This window comes from Ptychodera flava, unplaced genomic scaffold (genome assembly GCF_041260155.1).
Source record: "Ptychodera flava strain L36383 unplaced genomic scaffold, AS_Pfla_20210202 Scaffold_42__1_contigs__length_1331906_pilon, whole genome shotgun sequence".
Classification (NCBI taxonomy): Eukaryota; Metazoa; Hemichordata; class Enteropneusta; family Ptychoderidae; genus Ptychodera; species Ptychodera flava.
Genome location: NW_027248364.1, coordinates 342708 through 369956, shown reverse-complemented (window position 1 = coordinate 369956; position 27249 = coordinate 342708). Strand labels below are relative to the sequence as shown.

General features: G+C 35.8%; 1 protein-coding gene across 1 annotated transcript; it reads left to right on the top strand.

Moving 5' to 3' along the window:
* On the top strand, nt 1-25432 carry LOC139128044 (uncharacterized). The gene is made up of 18 exons (XM_070693905.1): nt 1-396; nt 878-956; nt 2418-2623; nt 3572-3691; nt 4757-4887; nt 6410-6563; nt 7344-7532; nt 8077-8496; nt 9437-9543; nt 9799-9888; nt 11648-11765; nt 12280-12438; nt 12904-13097; nt 14666-14815; nt 17239-17344; nt 17722-17774; nt 20571-20688; nt 22740-25432. The coding sequence occupies exons 1-18, from the start codon at nt 244-246 to the stop codon at nt 23049-23051; spliced, it is 2859 nt and encodes a 952-aa protein (XP_070550006.1). The 5' UTR covers nt 1-243; the 3' UTR covers nt 23052-25432.
* Nucleotides 25433-27249: the final 1817 nt, after the last annotated feature.

Sequence of the window (27249 nt, the reverse complement as noted above, 5' to 3'; positions counted from 1 at the left end):
TTTAAGTATCTCTTGGATGTCCTCGGTTTAATGGAGAAACAAATGTCAGACATTACCTGTATGTAAATAAAGACAGAGTTTACTTCCATTCTTGCAAATAATATGTATATCAGCTTGTAAAAATTTGGTGTGATATTTTCATTTTAAAACATGGAATACTGTATTACTTAATGTAGTTTTGCCCCATATGTGTCTCATAACTCTATCATGTCATCATTTTAAAATTCATTATTTTTCAGATCAATGGATCAGTCGTTGATTTCTTGTGGAGTTTGTTCAAAGCGTTTTACAACAGCTTTCAATCTGAAAAGACACCTGGAAAGCTCAGCACATACCATTGAACAAAAAAGGCAAGCACTTGAAGATGATAATGTTCTGGCTAGCAGTCAAAGTGAGGTTAGTGTGATACAGTATGATATAGCATGATAAGTAATTTCTTTTTCCGGTTCATGAAAAGCTTTTAAATTTTTGTCATGATGACATGGCTGATGTATTGTATTGCCTTATAACATTTCCTTTCTGCAATTACTTTTTATGTCTTTCACTCTTTGATAGCCCTTTGTGATTATACAGTAAAAAACATTGTTTAGTTGGCAGCCTTCCAAGTGAATTTTGTTAAGTCTATCCACTTAATAGTTTTTGATGCCACCAATTCAAACTTTCCTTTCTATACTTTTGTATAGAAAGTTGATAACATGCTGATTGAATTAAAAATCTGCAAACATGTAAGAAACATGAAGCTAATTCAAAGTCTGTAGTATGCAGCTCTCTATCAACATTAAAATACTTACATGTGTGACATAAAGGGGCTGATAAAAAAGAGTATAGGCAATAATCAATGATATTATGAATTACTTTTTTCTTTCTTTTCCATTAGACTGAGTGGTTTTCGCAAGACATTTCACAAGAATCAGAATGTACCCAAAAGAATGATGATTATGTGGATTCTTGGAAAGGTGAGTCACTTTTTACGAATTTCGCAGTATGCTTGTCTGTGGACTCCGTGTGTGTGTGTATGTGTGCATATTGATGTATTTCTCATACATTAATGGACTGATTTGTCTCAAACTTAGTAAGGACAATAACTGTGGCATACTGATGCACATCATATGATTAGCTCATATATATATTCCAAAGAGACTTTTTATGGTAAGTCGATGGTGTTTTTATGTTTATTGTTTTGTCTGTATTTATGTATATCTGTATGTCTGTATGTATATATGTATGTATGTATGTATGCATGCATGTATGTATGCATGCATGTATGTATGTATGTACATGTATATATTTACATCAATCTGATTAAAATCAGATGTAGAGTACGGCGACATCTGTACTTTCGCTGTATTCTCTTGCTGTCGCCTCTCACTATCGAGAGGCGACAGCAAGAGAATACCGGGTATTGTAAGTAGACGTCGCTGTACTCTACATCTGATTTTAATCAGATTGATATTTACATGTATATACGTATGTACATGTAGTGTATGACTATGTATGTAAATATGTCAGTATATATGTATGTATGTTTGGGTATGTCAACTCACCTGAATAGCTCAAGTTCACAGCATCTACAATCTTATAATTTTATGTACAGATGCACTCAGGGGGTGACATGGCTTTCCTCAAATGAACATGCTACTGTCACAAATATGCAAATGAGTTTGCAAAAAGACAAAATCCCACAAGTTGCTGAAGTTCTGTATAATTTTACATCAGTCCAGATTTGGATGAATTTGACCTAATATTCATGTTCCTCAAGATGATTTTAGTCAGAATAGTTCAACATGTGTCGTAACTTTCACATTTCCACTTTTGGAGGATGTTTTCTTATGTTTTATCAGAAAAATCATTTTCTCAAAATCAAATGGTCTAATTGTATTGTAACTTTCTCTGCATAACCTTATGGTTAACCAAAGTGAATTTTTGACATTTGTATATATTATCTGATAATGTGTGCCTGAAATATATATGTATATAAATATGTATATATGTATGTATGTATATGTATATATAGATATGTATATATATATGTATAGGGCGACCTTGGTTTAGTGTGTTCATATGGTAGTGAAGTTGCTATATTTATATTTAAGGGCAATTTTATCCTTTTTTGGTCTAACAATCTTCTCTTATACTGCTTTTGAGATTGATTATAAACTTGGTATCATTTCATTGATGTCATTGATGCTATTTTTGTCATGTATTCCAATATTGCTTAAATTCTGCATGTGATTTGATGTCGCATGTCGTGATTTCAAACTCAATTAAAAACATCGCAAAATATTTTAAGTGTGTAACATGTTTTTAAGACATTCATTGATGTTAAATATTTGTCAATTGCTGCTGAGGTCAGAAAAGATAAGTATAAACTGTCAGTACCATGTTTTCAAAAATGATTAATATTTGATTACTTTCAGTAAGTTATGAGGAAGACAAAGAAGCACACAGCAATGGGATATTTTTTAATGGTGTTGAAGACTATGATGATGCTGACAGTGTTAGCAGTGATGAGGACTATGAAACACAAGATGAAAGTGATTCCCCAAGTGATGAATCATACTACCCTTTTAAGAATGCAACAGAAGCAGAATTGGTTCTTCTTGTATATGGGCCTCATCCTATTGTAAGTGTTCCAAATTTTCTTTCTTAACTCTTTGAGTGCTTTAATTTTTCCCACCAAATTTTTAGTGCAACATTTTACCAATATTTATGAATTTTTCTGTAATTTTTTTGATAATTTTGGACCAAATGGACATCACATTTCATTGGCTACAGTTTTCATCAAAATTTTGGCAAAACTTTGAAAAAAATTTGACTGGGGTACATTTTATAAAGGCGACAATAGTTGACTTTGGCGCTCAAAGGGTTAATAATGGCTCATTCAAGCCAAAATGAAGACGTATTCTTTAAAGTATGCACCCTGAAAGTGAAAGCCTTTAATGTCTTTATTTTCAGAATTTCTCAAATGAAACTTTCAAACATTTTTGAACTACTCTTACCAAATCAATAGTAAAAATACTGAGTCACCGTTCGAACTTTGGAACTATAGAAAGAAGTTATCTTAGGTTTTACGAATTCAAAATGACCACCATCCCTATGTCAATCTATGTGAATGAATTGAAGACTATGACAGTGAAAACTTTTCATTCTCTATGAGCTTTAAAATGTGCCCCTAAAAGTGGTAGAACAGAAAAGATTTGAGAGGCCAAATATCTGTCACCGAGGTGTGTTCTACTTTACAGGCCCGTGTCAGGTGTCTGATTAACTTGATTAAAACTTCAATGGAAAACAAAAGGCTACGACATCTCTATAATCCTCTTATAGACTGGAACAAACTTTATTGCAGGGATCAAGTCCCTAGCATTTAAACTATAAACACAGCTCTCTTGTTTCTCTTTATTAAGTTGAAAGCTATATTCTTGTAATTGCTATAATCCTATCATTGGCATGGTTATATATGGCATAGTATGGTTATTTCTGCTTAGAAATACACCACACCTAAAAGTTGTCATCAATTCAGAAATGAGAACTGAAAGAAAAATTCCAAAATTGGTAATTACTTTTTACACAGGGTTCCAGTACACTGAAGTTTATATGGTACTTGTTGAAAAAGCGAGATCCATCAACACCATCTCTCAAATACATAAAGAAAATTGTTAACAAGCTACCTGGTTACCTGCCACCACAAAAGGTAATGATTTTAGTTTATTGTTACACTTTATGATCAATAACACAATGTACCTCTATACATGCACACAAATGACCTAGGAAAATATTTAGTTCTGATGAATATTCAAGATCATTTATATTATATACAAATAAAATTTGATAATATGTAGCATGTTCTCACATTCTTTAATCGGTTCATGCCTGACAAGTAACACTTCAACTTTAATTTTGTATACAACAACACTTTGAACAGTGTCCATTGCAAATGTGTGGGTTGGCAATAGCTTTTGCTAAATAATAATTGCAAAACAGGAAGATGATATGAACATCAATTTTGCTTTTCTGTCATTTTCACAAATTTTGAAATTTGGTATTGTAGGGTCATACATGTATCTTAAAACTCCATAAGCTGTATCTTTTGGCTAATTTTTCAGAACTTTTGTTTTATGGTTTCCCTAGACTTTCTGCATTGAATCCCTAAACTGTAATTTAATGCCAAGTATTTAGCATATCTACACAACGTATAATCTACATTGTTATTGCCGAAAACTGTCTTCAAGTCTGGACTTGAATTAATTTGTAAGCAGTAAACAATGATCACTACACACAAACAAGCTTTTTTGACAAAAAGAATACTCGAAATTTCAGCATGACCAACATATTAGACACGGTAGTTGATATACAGAAGCAGATTACTGAAAAACTTGCCACAAGTTACAGCTTATGTCCCGTTAACCCTTTGAGTGCTGTAATTGTTCCCACCAAAATTTAAGTGTAACATCTTTACCAATGTTTATGAAATTTTCTGTAATTTTTCAATAATTTTGGACCAAATGGACATCACATTTCACTGGCTACAGTTTGTTATCAAAATTTTGACCAAAATCCAAAAAAAAATGATTGAAGTATATTTTCTAAAGGAGACAAAAACTGACTGTGGCGCTCAAAGAGTTAATGCTATTAGAGCTTCATTCATTTATTAAAACAATTGCTAGTCACATATATCATCTTTGTTAGTATATGGATATGTACATTGTTGTAAGTATTAGTTATTATTATCCTTGATCTCATAATTTGTGCATTTCAGTACACTTCATCATCAGGGAAAGATTTCTATCACTTATCCCTCATTCATCAGTTGAGAATGCGACTTGGCACACCAAAAGTAGCTGAAAGTTTGCACCGTTTTTCTGAGAAGTTGCCATCAGGAAACATAAGGTAGATATGTTTTGAAGTGTAATCAAAATGTTGATTTAACCCTTTTCCTGCAAAAAAGTATCACTTCCCCATAATCCAAGTCAGTAAAAAGTGGTATTGAACTGAAACATGATGTATTTTCATTCACTTGGCTTGGTCTGTTATAGCACCTTTTGTCCAAAAAAAAATCAAGTTTACAGTATTTATGTTTTCAACAGCTTTCAAATGTACAGTATTATGTTAAAATACACCATATGGAATATGTTGTGTTTTATTAATTTTAACCCTCTTGACCTGGTGGTTAGATATGGACTATGCAGGAAAAGGGTTAATGATGATTTAGTTACAGTTTGATACACACACTTATCTGCACAGCGGTTGTAACGCTGCTTGGACAATGATAAACTAGCTAGAGAGTCTAACCAATTGTAACACCAATCTCTGCTACAGGTTACATTTTACACTTAGGTATTGCACTTTTTCCATAATATATTTGATATTTTGAACCCACAATAAATAAAATAAGAAATAAACCAGTTTCATTATCAGTCATTGAATACATGAACACTAGCAAAACACAGACCATGCTCTAGGCTGGATAGATGTGAACTGACGATTCATAATAGCTGTCACTACTTCCGTAAGCATTGCTGACATGATTATCAAAGTTATGGCATATTAAGAATTATTTGTATTGGTACTTCACAACAACACAAAAAATCTGATTGTCCGCCATGTATATTAAACCAACAGACACATGTAGTGTTTAGTGTCAATTAATGGTAAATCATGTCTAAAGGACTGCGTATTCCACATAATGTGGGTAATTTCAAACACCTGTTGGTACATGCAGTACTGAAAGAAAACAATTCAAAATACCGGCACATGTATTTAAATTTGCAATGAGCAGAGATTGATTTGGGGTGCAGACAACGACTCTGGGACTCTCTAATTAGGTTGGAATTTTCCATGTGGCGCTGATCTTGCCACCCTACAATCTCAATATGGAGAATATTATAGTGGATGATATATATTCTGTAAGATTATTTTTTGTCTAACAGGAAATGTTGATTTAGTTTACCAAACTTTTTACAGTACATAGTCAATCACTGGTGCATCAAGCAATAGGCCAAACCCGGAATTCGAATCGACCACGGTACAAACAAAGCCATGTTCGCAAACGCGCATAGACGTACGTGTATTTCCATACGCGTTAGTACACATGTGGGCTTGTTTGTACCGGCATCACGTGATTGTTTTGGCGTACTGAGTCTGTAGAACGCACCACGTCCTTTTTATTCCGGATTAGAACCATTGCTGGTTTCTTCAAACTCTCAAGATTTCATCCTGTATACCGTTCATAATATTGAAGAGAAAGTATAAAGGTTTATTGTAGAACATGATATCTTAAGTCTGAGTACCGTAATACAAGAAGCTGTTGACACCTCTTACTGTATTATGGTTCCATGAAATTTGATATATTCAGGAGATCAAAAGTTGTGTTAAATTTTTCATTAACAACGATTTTCTTGTATTATTACAGTGAGTTATATCAAGGGCATAAATGGAGGAAGGATAAACAATTTTTATCACCAATGATACGTATCGGTTATACTGATTATTACGTTGGAGACTTCGTGTATGCAGATGTCAGAGATGGAATAAAACTGTGTTGCATCATAGATTTCTATATTGATGTGAGTACGAATTTTTTTTAATGATGCTCAACTTTGTGTTTTCTGTTCTTAAATTGTTTGTATGAACATGCACTTCACTATTTCACTTTAAAATCTTATTACTATCATGGTTTTAACCAAACATGGTGGTAATCAAAGATGTTGTGAACACTTTTGAGTAGATATAAGTTTTGATGTTTTTTGTGGAATTTTAGGAATTGTGCAAAATTATTTTTGTTATCCCCATATCCTCACATGCACTGGTAATTCAAATCCTTTATTGGGGCGACAGGCAAGGTTTTGGGTAATTACATGCCTCATATGTTGTACATGGTGAACACCATAGGGTTTAATGGCAAATTGTTGATGATGTCATGGGGCAGCATAGTCCTCATTTATTTATGAATATTAATGAGTTATCAGCCACTCTTGGAAGCCCTTTACATTCACAACAATGATACAAAAATTTGATGACTTTTTAAAAATCTTATAGAGGAAGGTGTTTGCAGCCAGCAGCTTGGATTGTGTAAGCAAGTGATTCATGGCTTGTAGTATGTATATCACAAGTGACATCATTGCAACATTAAACTTACATATAAGATGTCATTAAATGTTTCAGTTAAATCCTTCCCCCCCCCCACCACCAAATTTTAAAATCACCTACGAAAATTCCAGTAGAGGGGGACCAATCCCCCCGGTGTAGAATCCTAGATGAAACACTGAGTTCAAGATGCAGCCCCTTTGATCTGTTTAGCCCACTGGGAACAACTGTAAAAGATTGGTGTATTTATTCTTCTTAAGGTGAATGATTCAGGGGACCATATGATGAGCCGTGTGAAACTATGTGAACGTGAAGACAACAAAGTTGTTTTATCTACAACTGAAAACGTACCTGTTGTAAACCTAAGAGATCACTATAAAGAGCAGATTACAAGAGAAACTGTTGGTTACATCAGACGTAATGGTGATTTACACCAACTAGATGATACGGTAAATCATTATTTATCATTATACATTGATCTACAATAGTGTCATGAAAGTAACAAATCTTGACTACTGGATTTGAATGATGTACAATCGGTCATCTGGTTTCAAAACTTCATAGAGTTGTAAAGATGAATATCCATGCAGGCTTGAACCTTTGAAGGAATAAAGATTTGAACATGTTCCTACCCTGATATTAAAATGAAAATCATAAGAAATGTACCCCTCTTGTGTGTATTGGGCAAAGGCAATTTTCAATACTATCCAGGTGTAATTTATCATGTCATTTTTAAGTGGTGACTAGTCAATAGTTTGCACTCTTTTTTATGCGTAAATCTGAAGTGTAAATTTTACCTATGTAAGGCCAATACAAGGTTTTCACCCATTTTAATCTATTACAAGTAAATTCCATATCGTTTTTGTACTTTCATATAATATTCAAATACACTTAATATGTCTAGCAGTCATTTTTTATTCTGATCTGCCACACTTGTTAGTTATGCATGTGATCATAGGTATCTGGATGACCAAATTTTCATTTCAATTACAGAGTATTGACTTGCTGGTAGATGGCCATCCGATGAAACAAAAGAGCAGTGGCAAACCTGTTGTCCTTGTACCTGTCATTATATTTTCAGACGATGTTGGTGCCACTACAACCCACAAATGGCATCCAATGAGTGTCTGGCTTTCAATGTTGGCTGGTTTACCTAACAAGGAAAACAATAAACTATCCAATATGAACTACTACACATCATCTGACAGTGTTGATGCATTGGAACTAACAAAGCCCCTGGTTGATGAACTGAAAATATTGGAGACACAAGGAATAGTTGCATATGATGCTCATCTCAAGTGTGAAGTACTGGTATTTTCACCTTTGCTTGTTGTCCTAGGTGACAACGTTCGTCAGTCGGAGATTGTTAATCATCTTGGTACAAGTAGCAGATTATTCTGTCGATTGTGTGATGTAAGTACACTATCTAACACAAAAACTGTTCATGTTGTGCATGCTTTCATATTGACTTGACACACGATCAAATTTTTGGCATGTTTGAGTAAACATCTATAACCCAGTCATGAAGACTATTGCTCCAGTTAAATACCCAAAAGGGGCATCGCATTACAAAAACACATCACTACTGAGGCTGTAGGCCGAGGGGTGTAATGATGTGATTTTGGTAACATACGACCACACTGGGTAATCAACTGGGGTTATAGCTCAATTAACCATTAGAGCGCCAAAGTCTATTTTTGTCTCATTCATAAAGTAAACCCCAGTCAATTTTTCTCAGCTTTTTGCCAAAATTTAGAGAGAAAACTGTAGCTAATGAAATGTGAGGTCCAGTTGGTCCAAAATTATCAAAACATTACAGAAAATTTCATGAAAATTGGTAAAATTTTGCACTAAAATTTTGGAGGGAGAAAATTACAGCGCTCAAAGGTAGTGTGGTGAGTGTGGTGTTTATATCACACCACACACTCATGTTGCATTATGTTATGGTTGTTAATATTTTTTTATATTATGCACTGGAACAATCCATTTTAAGAAGTTTTCATTGCGACTTCTATACAGCAGTAACAGTAGTATCATTTTCTTCCAAATAAATACCAGTATTGATGAACTGTTCAAGTTCATACACAGTTTGAACAGAAAGTCTTGTTGTTAAAGAGAGAGGTTCATTGATTACACTGGGTGATCATCATCTACCATTATGTTCACAGCTGCAAACAACACTACGGTCAATTTTGCATCTATTTTATCATCATGTGACGTATTTTGGCGAATCACGATATGGAATGAATATTAGGCATGTTATGATAGTGTTTTTTCAAATTTAGTGAAATTTTTATTACCAATTTTGTTTAATTGAAGTTATATGACATCTATGTTTAATTTCATTCGTTAGGTTGATAGAAATAATATTATGGATGAGCCAACGAAGATTGGGAACATCAGAATGAAGAGTGACACATTGGATGCAATAAAAGATATTAGAACAAGACGATCAGACAAGTAGGTATACATTTTAGTAAATTTAGTATGATGCATAAAATTTAACACATTTACCTCATATTCATACCATATTTTGAGAGATACTGTGCACCATGGATTCCATAAAAATTGGATACCTAGTCAAATATGATGCCTTATTTTTCATGGACATGAATAAATTTAAAGAGTTTGTTGATTCAGATTCAGAATAAAGTTTTTCAAGTGATTCTGTTCTTACACCAACAGTTCAATCACATGTATCCTTTTAATATTTAGGGATAAAAAATCACTGAGAGGTGATTTTGGTATTCGAGAGAAAGACAACCCACTTATGGAAGGAAATCTCTCTGCCTTTCGAGGAAGTCTGTAAGTAGTCATACTCTCGGTATTTGTTATAATTACAAACAAATTGCAACAGACAGAAATTGAGGTTATGGAATATGTTTAAGGGTGCATTATATGTAATCTGTGTTTTTGACACAGATTTTTTTTGTGAACTTGCTACACTGCTTCCTTCAGGTCCTTGATAAATGTCAGTTGTCAACTTGTTTCCCTCCAAACTTTTTGCCGACTGCAATTTACAGAAAGTATTACCTCGTACATGCTTCCTTTTCTCTCTTGTCTTCCTGTCTGACTCTCTCAGATCCATATAATAGAAGATGATCCCTAGCTTGAGTCACCTGTCTTTATTTCACATAATCATCATTTTTAGCTCATATTTGGTTTTGTATATAAATACCAAAAAGAGCTTATATGATCATGATGAGTCAATGGCGTCTGTATGTCTGTATATTTGTAGGTATGTATGTGCGGATGTATGTCCGTCACACACAAAGGCTCCCATACCGCCAGAGCTACCATCTCAGTATTTGTTTTACAGGTAGATGCAGGGGTTGAGATGTGAATTTGTTCAAATGAACATGTCAGTGTCAAAAATGTGCAAATGAGGTAAAAGAAGGGAAATCCTACAAATGTGCAGGAGTGATGGCATGCCAGTAAGAAACAGGCAAACCCCACTGATCTTGAGTCATTTCTTGTCATTGTTTATGAACTGTTACATATTAAAGACATGCTCAAACCATAGACGGTAGAGGGGGTGAAGACCGTCTATGGTCAAACTAAGAGGGGCTTGTTTCTGCTATGCATGTTGCTAAAGTTGACCTCCAGTACCTAAAGTTTCAGACCTTAATTACTTTTGTCATTCTTGTTTTTCTGGTTTCAATATTTCTTGTTGTTTTTCTGGTTGTACTGTGCAGAAATCATTGTCGTAACATCAATGTGGAATTTTCCTCCACCGAACAGATAGAAACAACATTTATTGTTGATCATTGGTTCCCATCCTGGTATATACCAATTCTGATCAAATTTGAGCGACACCATATAATTATGGTATTTTTTCTGTTGTAGACCTGTCTGACTACCCATATTTTATGATTATCACCATGATCTCATAGGCTCATGCCTTTGTCTCTTCATGTTCTCCACCTGGGTTCATACGACTGTCCCCTTGATCTGACTCTCCAGGCCTCTATCATCACCATGATACCCTATGCTCAAATTACCTACCCTCAGCTCTTCACTTTTCCCATTTGTGTTCGTACAGTCAAGTATCTCCTCGTATCACAACACATATGATCCCCTTAGGCTCTAGCTTCCCACAGTCTTACTTTCTGGTATTATTCCTTGCATGGACCTATCTATCCACATCAAAAACTGTCACCCGACATATCTCCACACATTCTCTCTTTCTAGGGTTGACTGCAGTCATTATTCCCTTGTTTGCACCCTTGATTCCATCCTGACCCACATAACCCAGGAATTCTGTGAGTTCCAAACTTTCAGCCTCGCAGGAAGTATTCAAAATTTATGGCAGTTGCTTGACCTTGTTTTACTCGCATCATATGCTACAAATCATACAATTTTTAGCTACTAAGATTTGTATGATTTGTAGCATGTTTCACAAGATTACAGACATGTTATTGTCACACATATACTGGCAACAATATATTATAAATGATATAAAACTTGTCATTTATTATATCTGTTAACTAGGATAGTTGCATTGTTAAAAGTGCATGCAAGAATAACTTTGCATTTAACAACCATAAAATTTCTTTTTTTTTAGCGACACTCCATATGAAAGGCTACATTGTTTTCTACTTGGAACAGTTAAAGATCTTAGCACCATGACATTTAATCTCCTTTCGGATGACCAGAAACAGACAATCGACTTGAAACTCAAGGTAGGTTGTGTTCGACATAAAGTTTTTTTCCAAAATTAACAAAACTTGTGAAGCAAATTAATAAGGTAAAATGATTGTGCAGGTTGACACTCGGGTCATTGATTTTTCAAGTATAACTGACATATACCATGGTTATAACATCTCTTCACTATAATTGTGATATGCGATATTCATGGGCATGCGTGCTATTATAAGAGGTGTTACAGAAACAATTTAGGTCTGCTCATATGTTTGTACAGGACAGGGCGGAAGTGTATGAAATCATCGAGAGTAATATTAACTTCACAATATGCCAAATGTTGTGATATGGCCAGAACGTACAAGCTTCAAATAACAAATTTAGCGAGTAATGTGTATTGAAATACTGTATAGCATATTGGGATGTTTGATATATTTTTGACAGGGTAATGTCCAGATGATTTAAAATATTTGATTTTAAGTTTAATATAGATACAATATTGAATTTACAGTAGTATACTAATATTCATCATTTTATTTCCTTTATAATCTTAAGTCATATGATTGGACAGCTCACAGTGGTCGACTTAGCAGTATCACAGGCTACAGATCTTTTGTTGGAAGAGAATTTAAATTATGGGCCCAAGTTGGAGTGTTTCTCTTGCATGAGTTCCTGTCAGAAGGGAAAAGGAAACTTTGGCAACTTTTGACAGAGGTAAATCATGTTTGCTTTAAAGACACTATAGCTGCGAATGTATAAAAAGCTGATATCAAAATATCTCCCTTTTTCCAAAAAATTTTCTTTGACTTTGATTAAGACCCATTAGATAATGAAAAAGTATGTAACACTGTCATAGGTGTTAAAAGTGACATGTAAATAAAAACGTTTTAACCTCATTTTTTATTTTACACCATTTTCAAAAGCTAATCATGTGACAGAGAAAATAAAGATTACGACAATATTCAAGTAAATGGCATCAGTGATTGTTTCTGATGTGATCATGATGTGTATGTGCGAGAAATACTATTTGTACTTTTCTATATGATGGTCTTTGAGTGCAGCATCTTTTATTATTCAGCCTGTTTAAATGTGTAGTCATTTTGCATGGCCCAAGAGATATATGTTTAATTCAAAACCCCATTTGTCATCGTCGATTCTTTCTACTTTGGTTTATTTTAGATTTTTTGTGAGATGTACCAGGGTATAGTTGAAAAGGACAGTCTTGAGCGTTTACAGGAGTTGGTAAGGAGGTTTGTAATGCTGGCAAAAGAAGAACATCCAGAGCTACTGGTGAAATCAAAAACACACATGCTTCTTCACTTACCAACAAACATGAAAGATTTTGGCCCATCAAAATGCTACTGTACAGAAAGGTAGATACAACACATCTTAAACTAATGTAAAATTATAGGTGCATTTGTTAACACATACATACCGGTACATGCATGCATGCATGAATCACATACACACATACATATGTATATACGAGTGTTTTTCACAGAGCCGTACAACTTCGAGCCAAAGGTGAAAAGTTGTGCGGCTTTGTGAAAAACACGAGTATACAATGAAGTCAAAGAGAGCAAAATACCATGGGATTATATATTTATCACATGAAAATTATTCTTATTTTTCTTTTGACGTAGATGGATCAAAATTATCGTAACAAATTGCATGAATTTCGTCGCGATTTGTGTTTTACTTACGTCAGCTCGTCAATCCCGATCTCGGCCGTCAATGTTTTCGTCTTACAGATTTTGATGTTTGCAGTGACATAAATCTCACCCCATTGATACATCCTAATTTTACTTGACGGAAACTCTGTGTTGAGTGTTGTCTGAGTCAACTTTAGAAGTACATCGGATAACACAGCGCTGCACAGCTCAACAGCTGATGTCTTCGATACAGCCTTATGTGATACGCCGCGCTACAGGTTTGATTCCAGGCAAGAATTATGGAATATTTGAGTGATGAAGAAAATTTATCGTTGTTAGTCGAATGACTTTATGCTTGTGCCACCAATGTCGCTTTCCTGAAGATTATACTTTACTCATTTATTCAGCGGAACTTACGTTGAGGTTTACCTTTCGGATTTATCGCCAACTGGAATCGCCAGGTACGACTTCCACATTGAGCCTTACGACTCGACTGGATCCGCGACTTTACTGAGCCAAAATAAGATGATAGACGGTATCCCCGTTTGATTCTCGGGAAAAGCTATAGTTTTGGCGACACAAAATTCTGTTAAACATGATTGTTCCATGTCTTGATTTATCGAGGCACTTTTTGTAAAAATATCATGAGAGCTAGTAATCGGTCTATGTCGTCGCGACCTGCATGTATGAACGGTACCAAGCAGGAAAAAAGTTTGGTTGATGATATACAACAGGGGTAATTCGGATTTCTTATGTGTCCTGTTCTACATCATATAGGTGGCGATTTATCATGTGATAAATACATAAAAACATACGTACAGACATACATACATAACATGTACAGGTGCCACCAACTGGTAAATTTCATTGATTCGGCTAAATCATCACATTCAACATTACCATTTTGGTTAGTTTGTTACCTCTTTAGTTATTGTGCCATTAACTGAAAAATGCTTCCATGTCATAATAAGATAGATGGTAAATGTTGGAGACAATTGATGTAGCCCATGAACCATACTGTGAACACATACTAGTGTTCCATAGCGTTGTTTTTCCAAAATGTCAATAGATAGAGTTACTGACCACTTTCAATTTAAATAGGTTCCGTCATTGATATTACTGATAATAAAAGTTTAGAATACAGGCTGAAAAGAGAATCAGTGTTTGCACAGTGTCAATGAAGATTCTTTTTTAATTTTTAAATATTTTTTCAAGTATTGGCAAAGTGCACAAGGGGAAAGGCAAATGCAACATATCTTTGTAACAATTAATTATATGTATCTTTTAAGGTGTGAACAGTTTATGGGACTGGTAAGAACAAGATGTATATACAGCAACTACCGAAATTTGTCCAGAGATGTTACAGCAGCCTTTGCTAAATTATTGACAGTAGACTTCATTATGAGAGGAGGTGTCTGGCAAGAAGGAGTTCAAAGGAAGTAAGTCTAAGTGATGTTTGTTAGAATCATAAATGTTGGAAAAAATTTCTGAACAGTTATTTTGTCAATGGCTTGTAGAAGTGAATTAAAGTATATCCATGCAATGAGGGGTTGATTTCTCCATGACACCAAACCTATTATTCTCATCATTTGGACATGAACTAGTATGGTATCCTAAGTTATAATGACAAATCATAACATTAACTCTCATCTTTATTTACATTTTGTAGACCAGTGTGTGATTACAGTGTAAGCTCTTCTTGGTGGCGTATATATATTCATGTATATATTATATGAATAGTATGTCCATCAACATCAAAAACTTGCAAAATGCTGCACTTTTTAGCTTGGTATTTGTGTGTGTTGATGCAGACTGGGCTATAGATGGGATTGTGAAAATGAAGTTTTCATTGTCTAAATTATGCAAATGGACTAAACAAATGAGAAAATAGTCCAACATCACTAAGTCAAGAACCACTGCTATTATTGCCTGAGAATACTGGCATGTATGCAAGTATGCAAGTTTTCCATGTAAGACACACAAGAACCGATGTGAAATTTTGATCCAGGATAATTCCAGACATCGTAAACAACCCCCAACAGTGGAAGGCATTTCACTATCTGTAACTAACTTAAGTGCTGTTTACATTTGAATGGTAGCTATCATAGCATTAATTAAAAAATCCCCAAGGTTGTAACATTTCCTGCCATCTGCCCATTGTAGCTAAGTAAACATGGTGGATACCAAGGGGTGGGTGGTACATTTGATATTCAGAAGGGGGTAGGGCCTAGAAGATTGATGAGGTAGTGTTACTTTTTTAACAGATCCTTTGTACATTTATTCCCAATCTTTACTTTATCCCCACTCTATCACCTTTTTTGTTGTCAAGCCTTATCTGGCTAATTTTACTGTTGACATTCGCTTATATATTTAGGATCAGCTTGTCCCAAATTGGCGAATTGATTCACTCATTGGCGACTCTGACACTCAAAACAAAGCTAGACTGGCGACTCGAAATTTGTCTGTTTGGTCACTTTGTTCTATGATGTTCTGTAGCATTGCGGTAAATTGTTTTGTCTTCTTGGGGGATCTTTCGCCATAATTCGCCACTGTTTTCAGAGTATAATGGGTCGTTAAAGTTCATAAAATTACTTTTCAGATGAAAGAAACTAATGGGACATCAAAGGTCCAGTGTCGACAAAAAGCAATACGTGTACTTGTATGATTCTATGCCCCTCCGAACTGTCCCCAGTTGCCTAAATAGAATACCGGTAGTCTCACTCTAGTGACGTCAGCTATTGTTTGCTCACGCTCAGGCTGTAGGTTGTCCAGGGAGGTTGTCGTAGTCTAAACATGCAATTTCAGTTGTTTTCAGCAATTTAATTTCATCTGTGACGAGTTTTTACTGGTGACTATTAAAATTTTCACTGCTATGTTGTTATTTTCACAACACTCGGACCATGCATTTGATCTTTGAAAGTAGAGTTCCTGTTTTAGCTCCATGGTGCATCCAATGCACATGCCAGTTCACGGTTCACACCAATCCATGCGGTTGAACGGCAGCATACATGACACATTTGTTTCACATTTATTTTTTATTTCAAGGTATGATTCAAGCATAAATGTCACCGAAATGTCACTTTTGTATTGAGGCATTGTGTAAACGGTTTGATTTGCAACAGCTTTGTAAAATACTGTGACAGTTAGCTCAGAATTCGTCACTGAGTTTTTCTCTCTTTTGCCGTGGACGTGTATCAGTATCAATGTGATCATGGTATGCCACATTCACGAAGATCGTTAGGATGTTGAGCTTCTCTGTATTTTTTTGTCCTTCACAATTTCTTTGGTTGATTTTCAAAGTGACTGATAGTCAGAGTAGTGTTCAGAGTACCGGTAGTGTTCAATGCATGAGTATACATATGATGATGAGAAAGTGGCGGATTTCCGATATATGTCATTAACATTACTCGGAATGTTTAATGATATGACCTCTGACCCTTTAAGGTGTGTGTGACCCTTGACCCCCACCCCTCAAAAAAATCTGGCTACATGTACTTGTTTTCACACTGTATTAGCCAGAAAGGCTAATCAAACCATGCATTGCTAAAGAAGTTGATATGCATGTTCCAAAAGACTACCTCCAGTACCTAAGTTGGAGATCTTATTTGCTTTTCTCATTCTAATATTTCTTGAATAGATCAATTCAACCGAATGTGAGAACATAGTGTCCTTGACCGTATTTTTGTTTTTCTGGTTTAGATATTTCTTGAGCGTACAAATTCAAACAGAATGTGAGTTCAGTGTCTTTGAGGCTATTTTTTCTTTGGATTAAATACATACTAAATAAGTAGTAGGTAAATGTTAGATGTTTTGATCTATTACAAAATGTACTTAAGGCAAACTTGAATGCTTTTATTTGCAGACAGTGTGGACCCAGGTTAATCCAGTTATACAACTCCACACCAGTCCAGAGTCTTTTAAATAGTGACTGTACCATAAGTGTAAAAACACCTGGTCAACTTGCAATAGTAAGTTTATTTCTGTTTCATTGAACATTTTTTTTTCACATGAACTAACATTTTTACCCAAAATTCCTTGGTGTACAATGATGAAAATGAAAATGAAAAGTTAGAAATATTATGCCGTTTAACACAAGTTTATAGTCTGAAGTCTTAAAACAGAAAGATGCATTTGTTTTCATTGATCTTCACATACAGAAGTTATTAAGACGACTCAGTGGTAGATGATGCAAATTAACACCATCCGGAAAACAAAAGTGAATTCAAAACCTCACTTACTTTACATTGTTGAGAGAGTACACATTTTTGCTAATAATTACTATGGCTGGGTATCTGAGCAATGTGACATAAATATTGTGTTATTTCCTTACTCTTTTTATTTGTAGAAGAATGCTGCGTCAGATGAGCTCAATGAAGAGGATATAATTACAATTAGAAGGTAATGTATCAACAAGTCATGGACAGACAAGTCCATTCACAGTCATATTCTTTCATTGAAAATGGCCACTTGAACTCAACAATTTCAAATTTGTTATGTATCTTTGTTCTGATATACATGTTTCAAAGTTCATCAACATAATGTGAAATCCAAGATCTAATAATTGTATAAAGTACATCGTGGCTTTTATATTGTGGTCCCATGTATACCTTGTGTAATGATTATGATGAAATCAACCAGTCTTACAAGACGGCAATGCCGATAGCAAACAATACAAAAAATGTTTGGAAACTGTGAAGACCCTCTCAGAATGGTGATCTTACTTGATCTGACTACATTCCAAAAAAGCCATGTGTATGTTTTTGACTACGTCGATACCTTACCTTACAAATTCACTGTCAACTTTCCTACTCGGATCATAATCTTTATCCATTTCATAGCTTTACCTGCGCTTGGAACCTGCGGTTTGAGTGGTTTCTCCCCCCGTTTTAGGGGAGCAGCCAAAGTCAAAAATCAATTTTTGCCGCTCTTGCTTTGTTTCACCATGGAGGTCACTATATTCCTTCACTGTTGATGACATCATGGCTGTCACTGCACCAAGTATTCCATAGGGACATTGTGCATAGTCCTGCCTAAACTTTGCAACATTTTAGTCAACTAGTCATGTGCTACTTTTTGTTTGTGAGCAAATAAGTTACAATTTTACTTGTTACTGTTTGTGTTACACATAAGATCTCCGTATGCACAAGGCCTTTGAATGATGCATGGAGATGAATATTACGTCTCAAGTTGTATATAGGACAGTGTGCACACAGACAAGGTTATGACGTCAGAGTGCAATTTCGAACCGCAAGTTTGGGTATTTTTTTGCCAAAATCTTTATCAAATGCTACTTTTTTGCATTGGCGATTTGGTGATTGGGCAGCGGAGACACTTAACTTAAAGGGACATTATTTGTATCTTTTGACTTTTTTTCATTTTTTCGATGACTGAAATCAACGGTCAAATCAATGGAAGACCTAAATTGTGACTATGGACGGCTTCAAGGATATTTAAAACCACTTTCTTGCTCTTTACGGCAAGGTTCAGTGTTGGTAAGGGTGTCCGTGCGATTTGAACCAACCGCCATGATTGAACCCCTGCATATGACCAATATTACTACGCACACGTCAACCATCAAAGTACATCTGGAACGTGAAAGGCCTGTGACCTACACACCAACTTCAGCACAATGGATATCGAGGAGCACACGGCGCATAAATAAATGCACGTATCACAAACTACTGTCAAATAGTGAAACTAAGAAGGGCATTCGCTTGTAAGTTTGATTTTAGTATCGATGACACGGACTGTGAAACAAATAAAACCATAGACGCAATTGGGTCAATGGTAAAACTAAAACGATGTCAGATTGCTGTGGTGATAGTGAAACAGGTACAGAGAAATGCATTTCCTGTGCATTTGATCGTTAGCAAATCTTCGTCAACTTTTAAGATTTTTTGGCATTTTCTTGCCATTACGTTGGTTCGTTTTATAAACACGACATGATCACTTGTCACTTGTTGAACCTGGAAACATCGCACTCGGACTGACTGCACGGTGTGTAGCATCGGTGACATCGTGACACCGTGCCGGGCGAGTACTGTCATTGATACTGCTCGCGATTGGAGTCACCTCTCGACACACAAGATCTGTTTTAATGTTGTTATTCTCTGTACATCGTGTAATTATTTGTATCAGTTGAATCGCATTTCGAACCAAAAGTGAGTACATCGCAATGACAGGTGCCTAGACCCGTTCGCTTACTGCCTCTGTGCCTCTGACCCACTCCCAAAAGTGGGCTTTACGTAAGAAGCGCAGCTGAGCACATCGTGTACCTAAAGCCCTGCGTACGGCATCCACGCCGTATAACGCCGGTAACACACAGACCTGTACGCAGGGCTAATCGTGTACCCAGGCGAGGTGGGTGTGCTTGAAAATGAAACTCAATGCAAGTTTGGGATTAAAAATAGGTTGTTTTTGGTGGAGAAACTGCAAGCCGCAACCGGGGTGCTGCCAGCGGTTTGACACAACCCTTCCAAGCAGAGTTAGCTTTCACCCAACCATGTACATAATGTACGTGTAAGTCGCCAAAGTACATTGCTCAATTTCGCGATCACCTCGACAATAACGTGACTGTCTACTGAAGTTAAATATCCCTTCATTTTACTTTGTTTTCACATTTCTATGCCCAAAGGCTTTGGGCAAGTCTACATATGCATATGGAGGAACAAACGAGATGAAAAAGATCCGCAATTATAGGCCTTGTCGTCGTCAGCTGGTACTGGAAATGCCCATTCTAAAATGTGCTCTGTAGCAGCAAAGAATGGTGTATCTAAGAGCAAGTTTGGCCGTCAAGATCTCCATGAAAAACTGACCGTCAAAATGTAACTAGGCAAACAGTATCGGTAATAGGGAATCCCGAAACTGCAATACTGTGCTTTCGACTGTCACTTCGTGTGGTTTATTTTTTTACACGCGGATGCTTAGAGCGGCCTAGATAGCAGTTAGCAGTGTGGTCTGATCGCAGGTCAACCTGCCAACTCTGAGGTTAACAGTACCCTCCATAAACCTCAGACCCAAGGTTTTTCTATACGGTGTACGCAAACGGGATGGAAGTTGTCTATGGTCGACCGTTTTTTAGACACTTTCAGTAAGTCGAATAACATTATCAATTGCTTGTTTGCAACAATATGAGGTCAAAAGATACAAATAATGTCCCTTTAATAAGATTGTATTGCATTCATTTCATTTCAGGCTTGTCGGTTATGATCTAGAGGTCAAAGACATCGTAAACTATGGTGGTATTGTACCATCTGAAAGAAGGCTGATACGACTTGGTCAAAAGATCAAGTACACTGATGACTCCGGAATTGTAAGTTATTCAATTGTTCCTACCTTATTGACTTTTAATATCATAATCCACATGCACTTTTTATTCAAAATTTGACAAATATCTAGTCACTACCATTTTAGACATCGGAAATTGAACTGACTCATGATGTGATGTGAAAAATGACATCTAGTAATCCTTTAGGATTCTATACAATGTTCAATACACTGGTATTTGATAGATGTTCTACTGAAGTGTTTAGATATTTAATGAGACAATGCACTCCGTTTTCTAGAAAATTTATATTCATAAAATGCTATCAATTTTGCCCATTGAAGGGTTTTTAGCTTTATTTTATAATTAAGCAATAAAGGAAACCCAGCGATGGTATACCACCCAATTTTTACCAGTTCACGACATATATGCATGAGCAATAGCGAGTGTATATATCAAGTTAACTGGTCAAAATCGAGTGGTATACCGTCACTGTATGTTATTTATTGCTATTATACAATAACAGTATATTGAAATTCTGGCATGGAATGTCAAAAATGGATTTTTGCTAAAGCTTAGAGCTCACGCGTATTCTAGTCGTTGTATATTGCCAATATACCAATGTTCATTTCGCGTCTCAAACAATGAGATCGTTTTATTTGCGCCGTCGATATACTGGTATGATATAATGGTTTTTAGAGGTTCTTTGTGTTATATGTCAGTAGTTCTTGTTCGACAAAAAGATGTATGTTAAAAAATCTTCAAACAAACTTGTCAATGTAGTGCTTCAGTTTTCTAAAGTGTACCATAATTGTTGACAATAGAATTCTAATACTAACATAAATTAAAGGGGGAAATTTACCCTGAAAATTAATTTTGGAATATTAAATTGATATGGTCATTGAAAGGCTTTCGAGTCGATTTTATTCACTTTCACTCACTGGCTAACAAACAGCGGTGTACTAAAATACCGGAAGTGACGTCATAAACTTGGTCATTGAAGCAGTTGACGTGTGCAACTGTAAGCTTTTCCACTTACAGTGTATAGAATGGCTATGGAATATAGGGGCCAAGCACTCGGCGTCGATGTTTAAGTCTAGCAGAAATAAAGTTTTCTGCGAATACAACTTTGAGAAGGGCTGCTTTTAGCGAAAGTTGCAAGTCCAACTACTGAACTACAAGCCTAAAAGAAAACTGCCCGGGGCATATCCAGCCCCAAGTGCTTTGCTTGTACATATGGGATGTGCGTACGCTAGGCACTAGAAACGGAACGCTCTAGACAGGACAGCTGGTTCTAGACTAATCATGGCTACATCAGGGTGTTCTGTAACACATTAAAATCCTTGCACTTTTAGAATTAATGTCGATCTCTTTAGAGCATTGGCATTACTTCGGGATCGGCATGATTTCACAGCGATGGGGTTGACAATGACTGGCGTGATTGATCGCCGAGAGTAATTTGAACTTCGTCATCGGAGAATAGTCACTTTCCGAACTCGAGTCGCTGTAACTTTCTGACGATGTCAGTCTTGGATCATCGATTGCTCGTTCAGGTTTGAAGTTATTACCGATTATCTTCGCCATTATGATTTTCAGTCGAGCGCTGAGGTTTGTGTACCGCATATGCGTACTCCACTTGGCGTAGAAGAGCTTGGTTATAAGTGACCTCACTTTGAACCCGCTGTGACTAGCAAGTTTGATACGTCACTTCCGGTTTCCGTGCGTTCAGCTTGTGGCCACTGCGCTAATACGCGTAAGTGAAAGTGAATGAAACCAACGCTATTTTGTTTATTTTTCACTAAATAACGACCTGATTACCTAAGAAAGTCTGGGTAAATTTCCCCTTTAATCTGTTGAACATTAAAAATGCAGATAATACATGCATAGAATGAGTTGATAAGTTAAATTCAGTGCATGTAAATATGCTTTCGGTGACATTTATATAAACCCCAAATGACACAACATGTGTGAAGTTGCATTTGTAACTATTATCCAGCGATACCACCTAATGTTGACCTGTAATGTAGGGCCATTTGCATGTTTTTCATTTTGCATACACACTGAAACTGATTAACATGTATCCTTATCATCTTTTATAGGTCTCGTATGGCATCTTGAGGAAATGTGTAAATGTGAAGGGGAGAAATGTTGTAGGGATACAGACTTTTACTACCATAAATAGATATTGCGTATACAACTGTTTAGTTTTGAAACTTACTAATAATATTATTTACATAGATTCAGTGAAAGTTGTTGGGCACGCATGTGTGCAACACATTTGTGAACAAACTACCTGTAGGGTTATTATTGTGTCAAAGAAAATAATTAACAAAATAATAAGAGAAAAAAAGTTTCAACACAATGAAAATTATTTATTTTACAGGGTTAATAAATTCATTATCAGTTCATAAGATTGGGGCATGTGGGACGGGATGGGCTTAATATTTTCGAAATAACTGACATTTCGTTTTGGGTTTTTTTGGCCAAAGGTCCATATTTCTTTCTTTCTTTAATGAATTAGACTTTGTTGTGTGTACAAGTGCAGCACTGTCTGTTCTGTGCCATTTTGTGTCTATATTTATAACAATTAACTGAGTGTGACGAATTTTGACCTAGTGTTATCGGATTATGGATGGGTATGATTGTAATTATTAAGCCTTTGCATATCAGAGTACTCACAGGGAAACCACATCAATGGTGCAACTGTATACGCAATATCTATTTATGGTCCCCCATGTTGTCACTCAGTCAGTCTACATGTTTGCTGGTCTTTCTTTCCGTTGGTCCAACTGTAGACCAAACTTGAGAATCTAATAAGAATGATTTTACTTTGACCTATGAAAATTGTTATTACATTTCCGAACATGCACATTTTTAGGAATGTTTGCACTTTCATTTATCAAAACATACTTTTTCCACAATATGCTCGTCCAAAAGCATTGAAATTTGTAAAATTTGTGGTGCAACGTTCCTCTAAATCCTGTATTTTAGATATTTTACACTCAGAGTGTTTAGAGATATGTATATGAACATGCACCTTTTACCAGACATCTTTTAAACTGTTCATTTTCAATGGGCACTGTTGCGGATGTTTGTAGAATGGCAGTTGCTCGACCTTTGATAAAAATCCTACTCCATGATCTGTACTTCAGAATTATCGACCTATTTCAAATTTATGCTTTTCATCCAAATATACCAAGAACCATGGGGAACCCCACACTGTAAACTAACAATGTATTGTTGCAGATCAGTTGAAAAGCTATTTGACAGAAAAGCAATTATATGCAAAGGTGTCATGCAACATATTGCATGTATCACAGCACAGAGACTGCCCTCCTCTGTGTTCACAATGGTGTTATGATGGCTTTAGGTTCTCGTAAGGATGTAATTATAATAATACTTGACTTGTCAGCAGCCTTTGATACTTTTGACTATGAGATTTTGCTTCATATATTAGAATATTATTTTGCTGTATCTGATCATATTTGACATGTCATTTATGTGTGTCTATTAATTCCACCACTTCAGAAGCTGTTATTTTACAGTATGGGGTTCCCAAAGTTTCTGTACAAGGGCACATACTTTTTACATTGTACACTTCCACTCTTGATAATATCATTTATATCCATGGTTTAAAGTACATGTACATGTTATATTCTAACGATTCTCAAGTCTATATAATCTTGTAATAGTCTTGAAAATGTTACATTACACCATGAACAGTGTGTAATTGATATCCGTCAATGGATGACGTCAAAGATACCAACTAATTCTGAACAAAAACCAAGATGGTTCAGTTTTCGTCACGGTTTCGTAAAGATGGAACAAAGTTGAAATCCCTCTGAGTCGGCACATTTGTTATAATTCAATCAACGTCAGTAAGAAACCTAGGGATCACTATGAAGCTTAATTCCGATGGTTTGCATAAAATTGGAAAAATTCGTACCTTATTAATGCAAAAACTGCAGAGTAATTAGTACGTGGTTTTGTAACATCGAGACTGGATAATTGTAATAGCCTCCTTTATGGAATTCAAAATTACCAGATAGAAAAATTCAGTCTGTCCGAAATGCCGCAGCTCACCTAAATACCAGCACAAACAAACCTTAACATATTTCACCTGTTCTTGCTAAACTTCGTTGGTTACTGGTAAAGGAACAGATTAAGTTTAAAATAATCATCCTTACTTTCAAAATTCTAAGCGGCAATATCTTGTCCAGATTACTTGATGTCCTTGATCGATAAAAAACCCACTTCATTATACATACTCTTCTTTCACTGAATAATCTTTCAACTAGGTGTAATACAAGGTACACTACTTCAAATCCTGTTTTTTGTGCTTTTCCAGTTGCTTCCTCCATGTTGTGGAATGAATTCCTTTTTGATATAACTGTACGAGATTGTTTGTTTGTGACATTGTCTCTTTTAATCGACACTTAAAACTTGTCTGTTTAGAGACTATTATGCTACCACTTTGTGATCTTTAAATTTTTAATTTTTGATCAGAGTACCGAGACGTAATGTAGAGCGCTTTTAAGATATAAATAGTAATAATAATAATAATAATAATAATAATAATTTAACTTACAGATTCATCATAAGAAAAGTCTGTTTTCTGTTATGCGCACATAAAGATGAAGAAATTTCAACAATGTTCAAATGTATGTATTATAGAATATTCATTGAAGGGAAGTGTATACCTTCAGTGAAAGAAATTGGGAATAAATTGATGTATTTTCATGTGACAGCATTTTGTACATTACCAGTAAGGTACATTAAAGAATAAACTACTCTGTACAAAGATACTTAGAAATGTGTGGCTTTATTTATGTGTGTATCTGCATTCATAAAATACTTTGAAGTGTATACTTCAAGATGAAATTAGTTGAAAAAAAATAATTGATAAACATTTTAACATATTGACAATGCTTTTATGTGATAAAATGAGTCCATAGATCCAATGGGCTGGTACATGGGTGTAAAAAAAAATGGCTGGTACAGGGCTGTAATAATGCATGGTACAGGACCTATAATTTCAGGGGTGCTTTATACACAGCCGTTACAGGGCTGTGCACATCACTGTACCACTGATAATTGTGCACACATATGGCACATGGCTGTAGTTAAAAGACAGATTACATAGGTGGCAAGGCACATTTCTGTTTCAGTAGTGTTGTGCACATTCATGTAACAGAGTCTAATTTTACACATCCATGGTACACAGATGTAAATTTTAGGCCTGTAACAGGACTATGTAAAAATTATCCATGCTACAGGACTGTGTACCACATAGCTGTTGCAGTGTTGTGCTCCTCTAGACTGTACTAGGATGCTGACACAGCCCTGTTACAGGGGTGTGCACATCCTAGTACATGGGTGTGCCAGGTTCTCTGTGTAACACACCTAATGTGAGAAGGAGTAATTATGAAGAGGATCTTCCTACAACTCATGGAAAGAATGCAACAATACTGACATACATTCTATTGGATTTTATTTTGTCAGTTTTGTGAAGATAACACAGTGAATACATTGAGTAGAAATGATTTATACATCTGTAATACAAATCCATCAATTCAGAACAATATACTTATGAGTATCAGCCTAAAATATCAGCAATAAGGTCTACAAAATAGAGGATTCATTTACAGTCCTATCTCCATGTTTGTGCATGTACATGTATATGCTGTACTGTAGGATTGAGTGAGTGTCGACTTGTGCAATGGTCTGTGTAAGTATGGGTCTTGGATTGGGTAACATTCTAATCATCTTATAGTGAAGTCTATGCTGTCTGCTAAGACACACCTACGAGAAGGAGTTCCTATGCATGTGTCAGGGTGTATGTGTGGGTATGTGTGTGGTTATTTCTGTGTAGCTGCTGTAAAGAAGCCTGGATATGCCAGAGTAAATTTACGTGTACCTGTCAGTTTGTAACCTATTGTACATGTTGTCTTTTTGAAGTAGAAAATCTTACAATAAACAGCCTTGAGAGTAATTCAGCCAAATTATTCTGATAGAATACATTCAATGACTTATCACATGAACTGGCCCGAATTCCCACCTGTGTGACGTAGAACAGGACGGATAAGAAATCCGAATTACCCCTGTTGTACGTCATCAACCGGAACTTTTTTCTTGCATGGCCATGGTACCGTACCGTTCATACATGCGGTTCGCATGTAGACCGATTTGTCGTGATCGATGCCGTTGCTCTCATGACATTTTCACAGAAAGGTGGACCCGATAAATCCACACATGGAAACATAGAAGGCATGTCCAGCGAAATTTCGAGTCGCTAAAACTATAGCTGTTCCCGAGAATCGAATGGGGATACCGCCGATCGTTTTATTTCAATGGCTTAGCTTAGTAACGTCGCAGCGCCAGTCGAGTCGCGTCGTAAGGCTCAATATGGACGTCGTACCTGGCGATCCCGGTTGGCGATAAACCTGAAATCTACACCTCAACGGAAGTTCAACTGAATAAATGAGTACAGTATAATCTTCGGGAAAGCGACATAGGAGGCACAAGCATAAAGTCATTCGACTAACAACGATAAATTTCCTTCATCATACAAAAAATTCCATAAATTCTCGCTCGGAATCAAACCTGTAG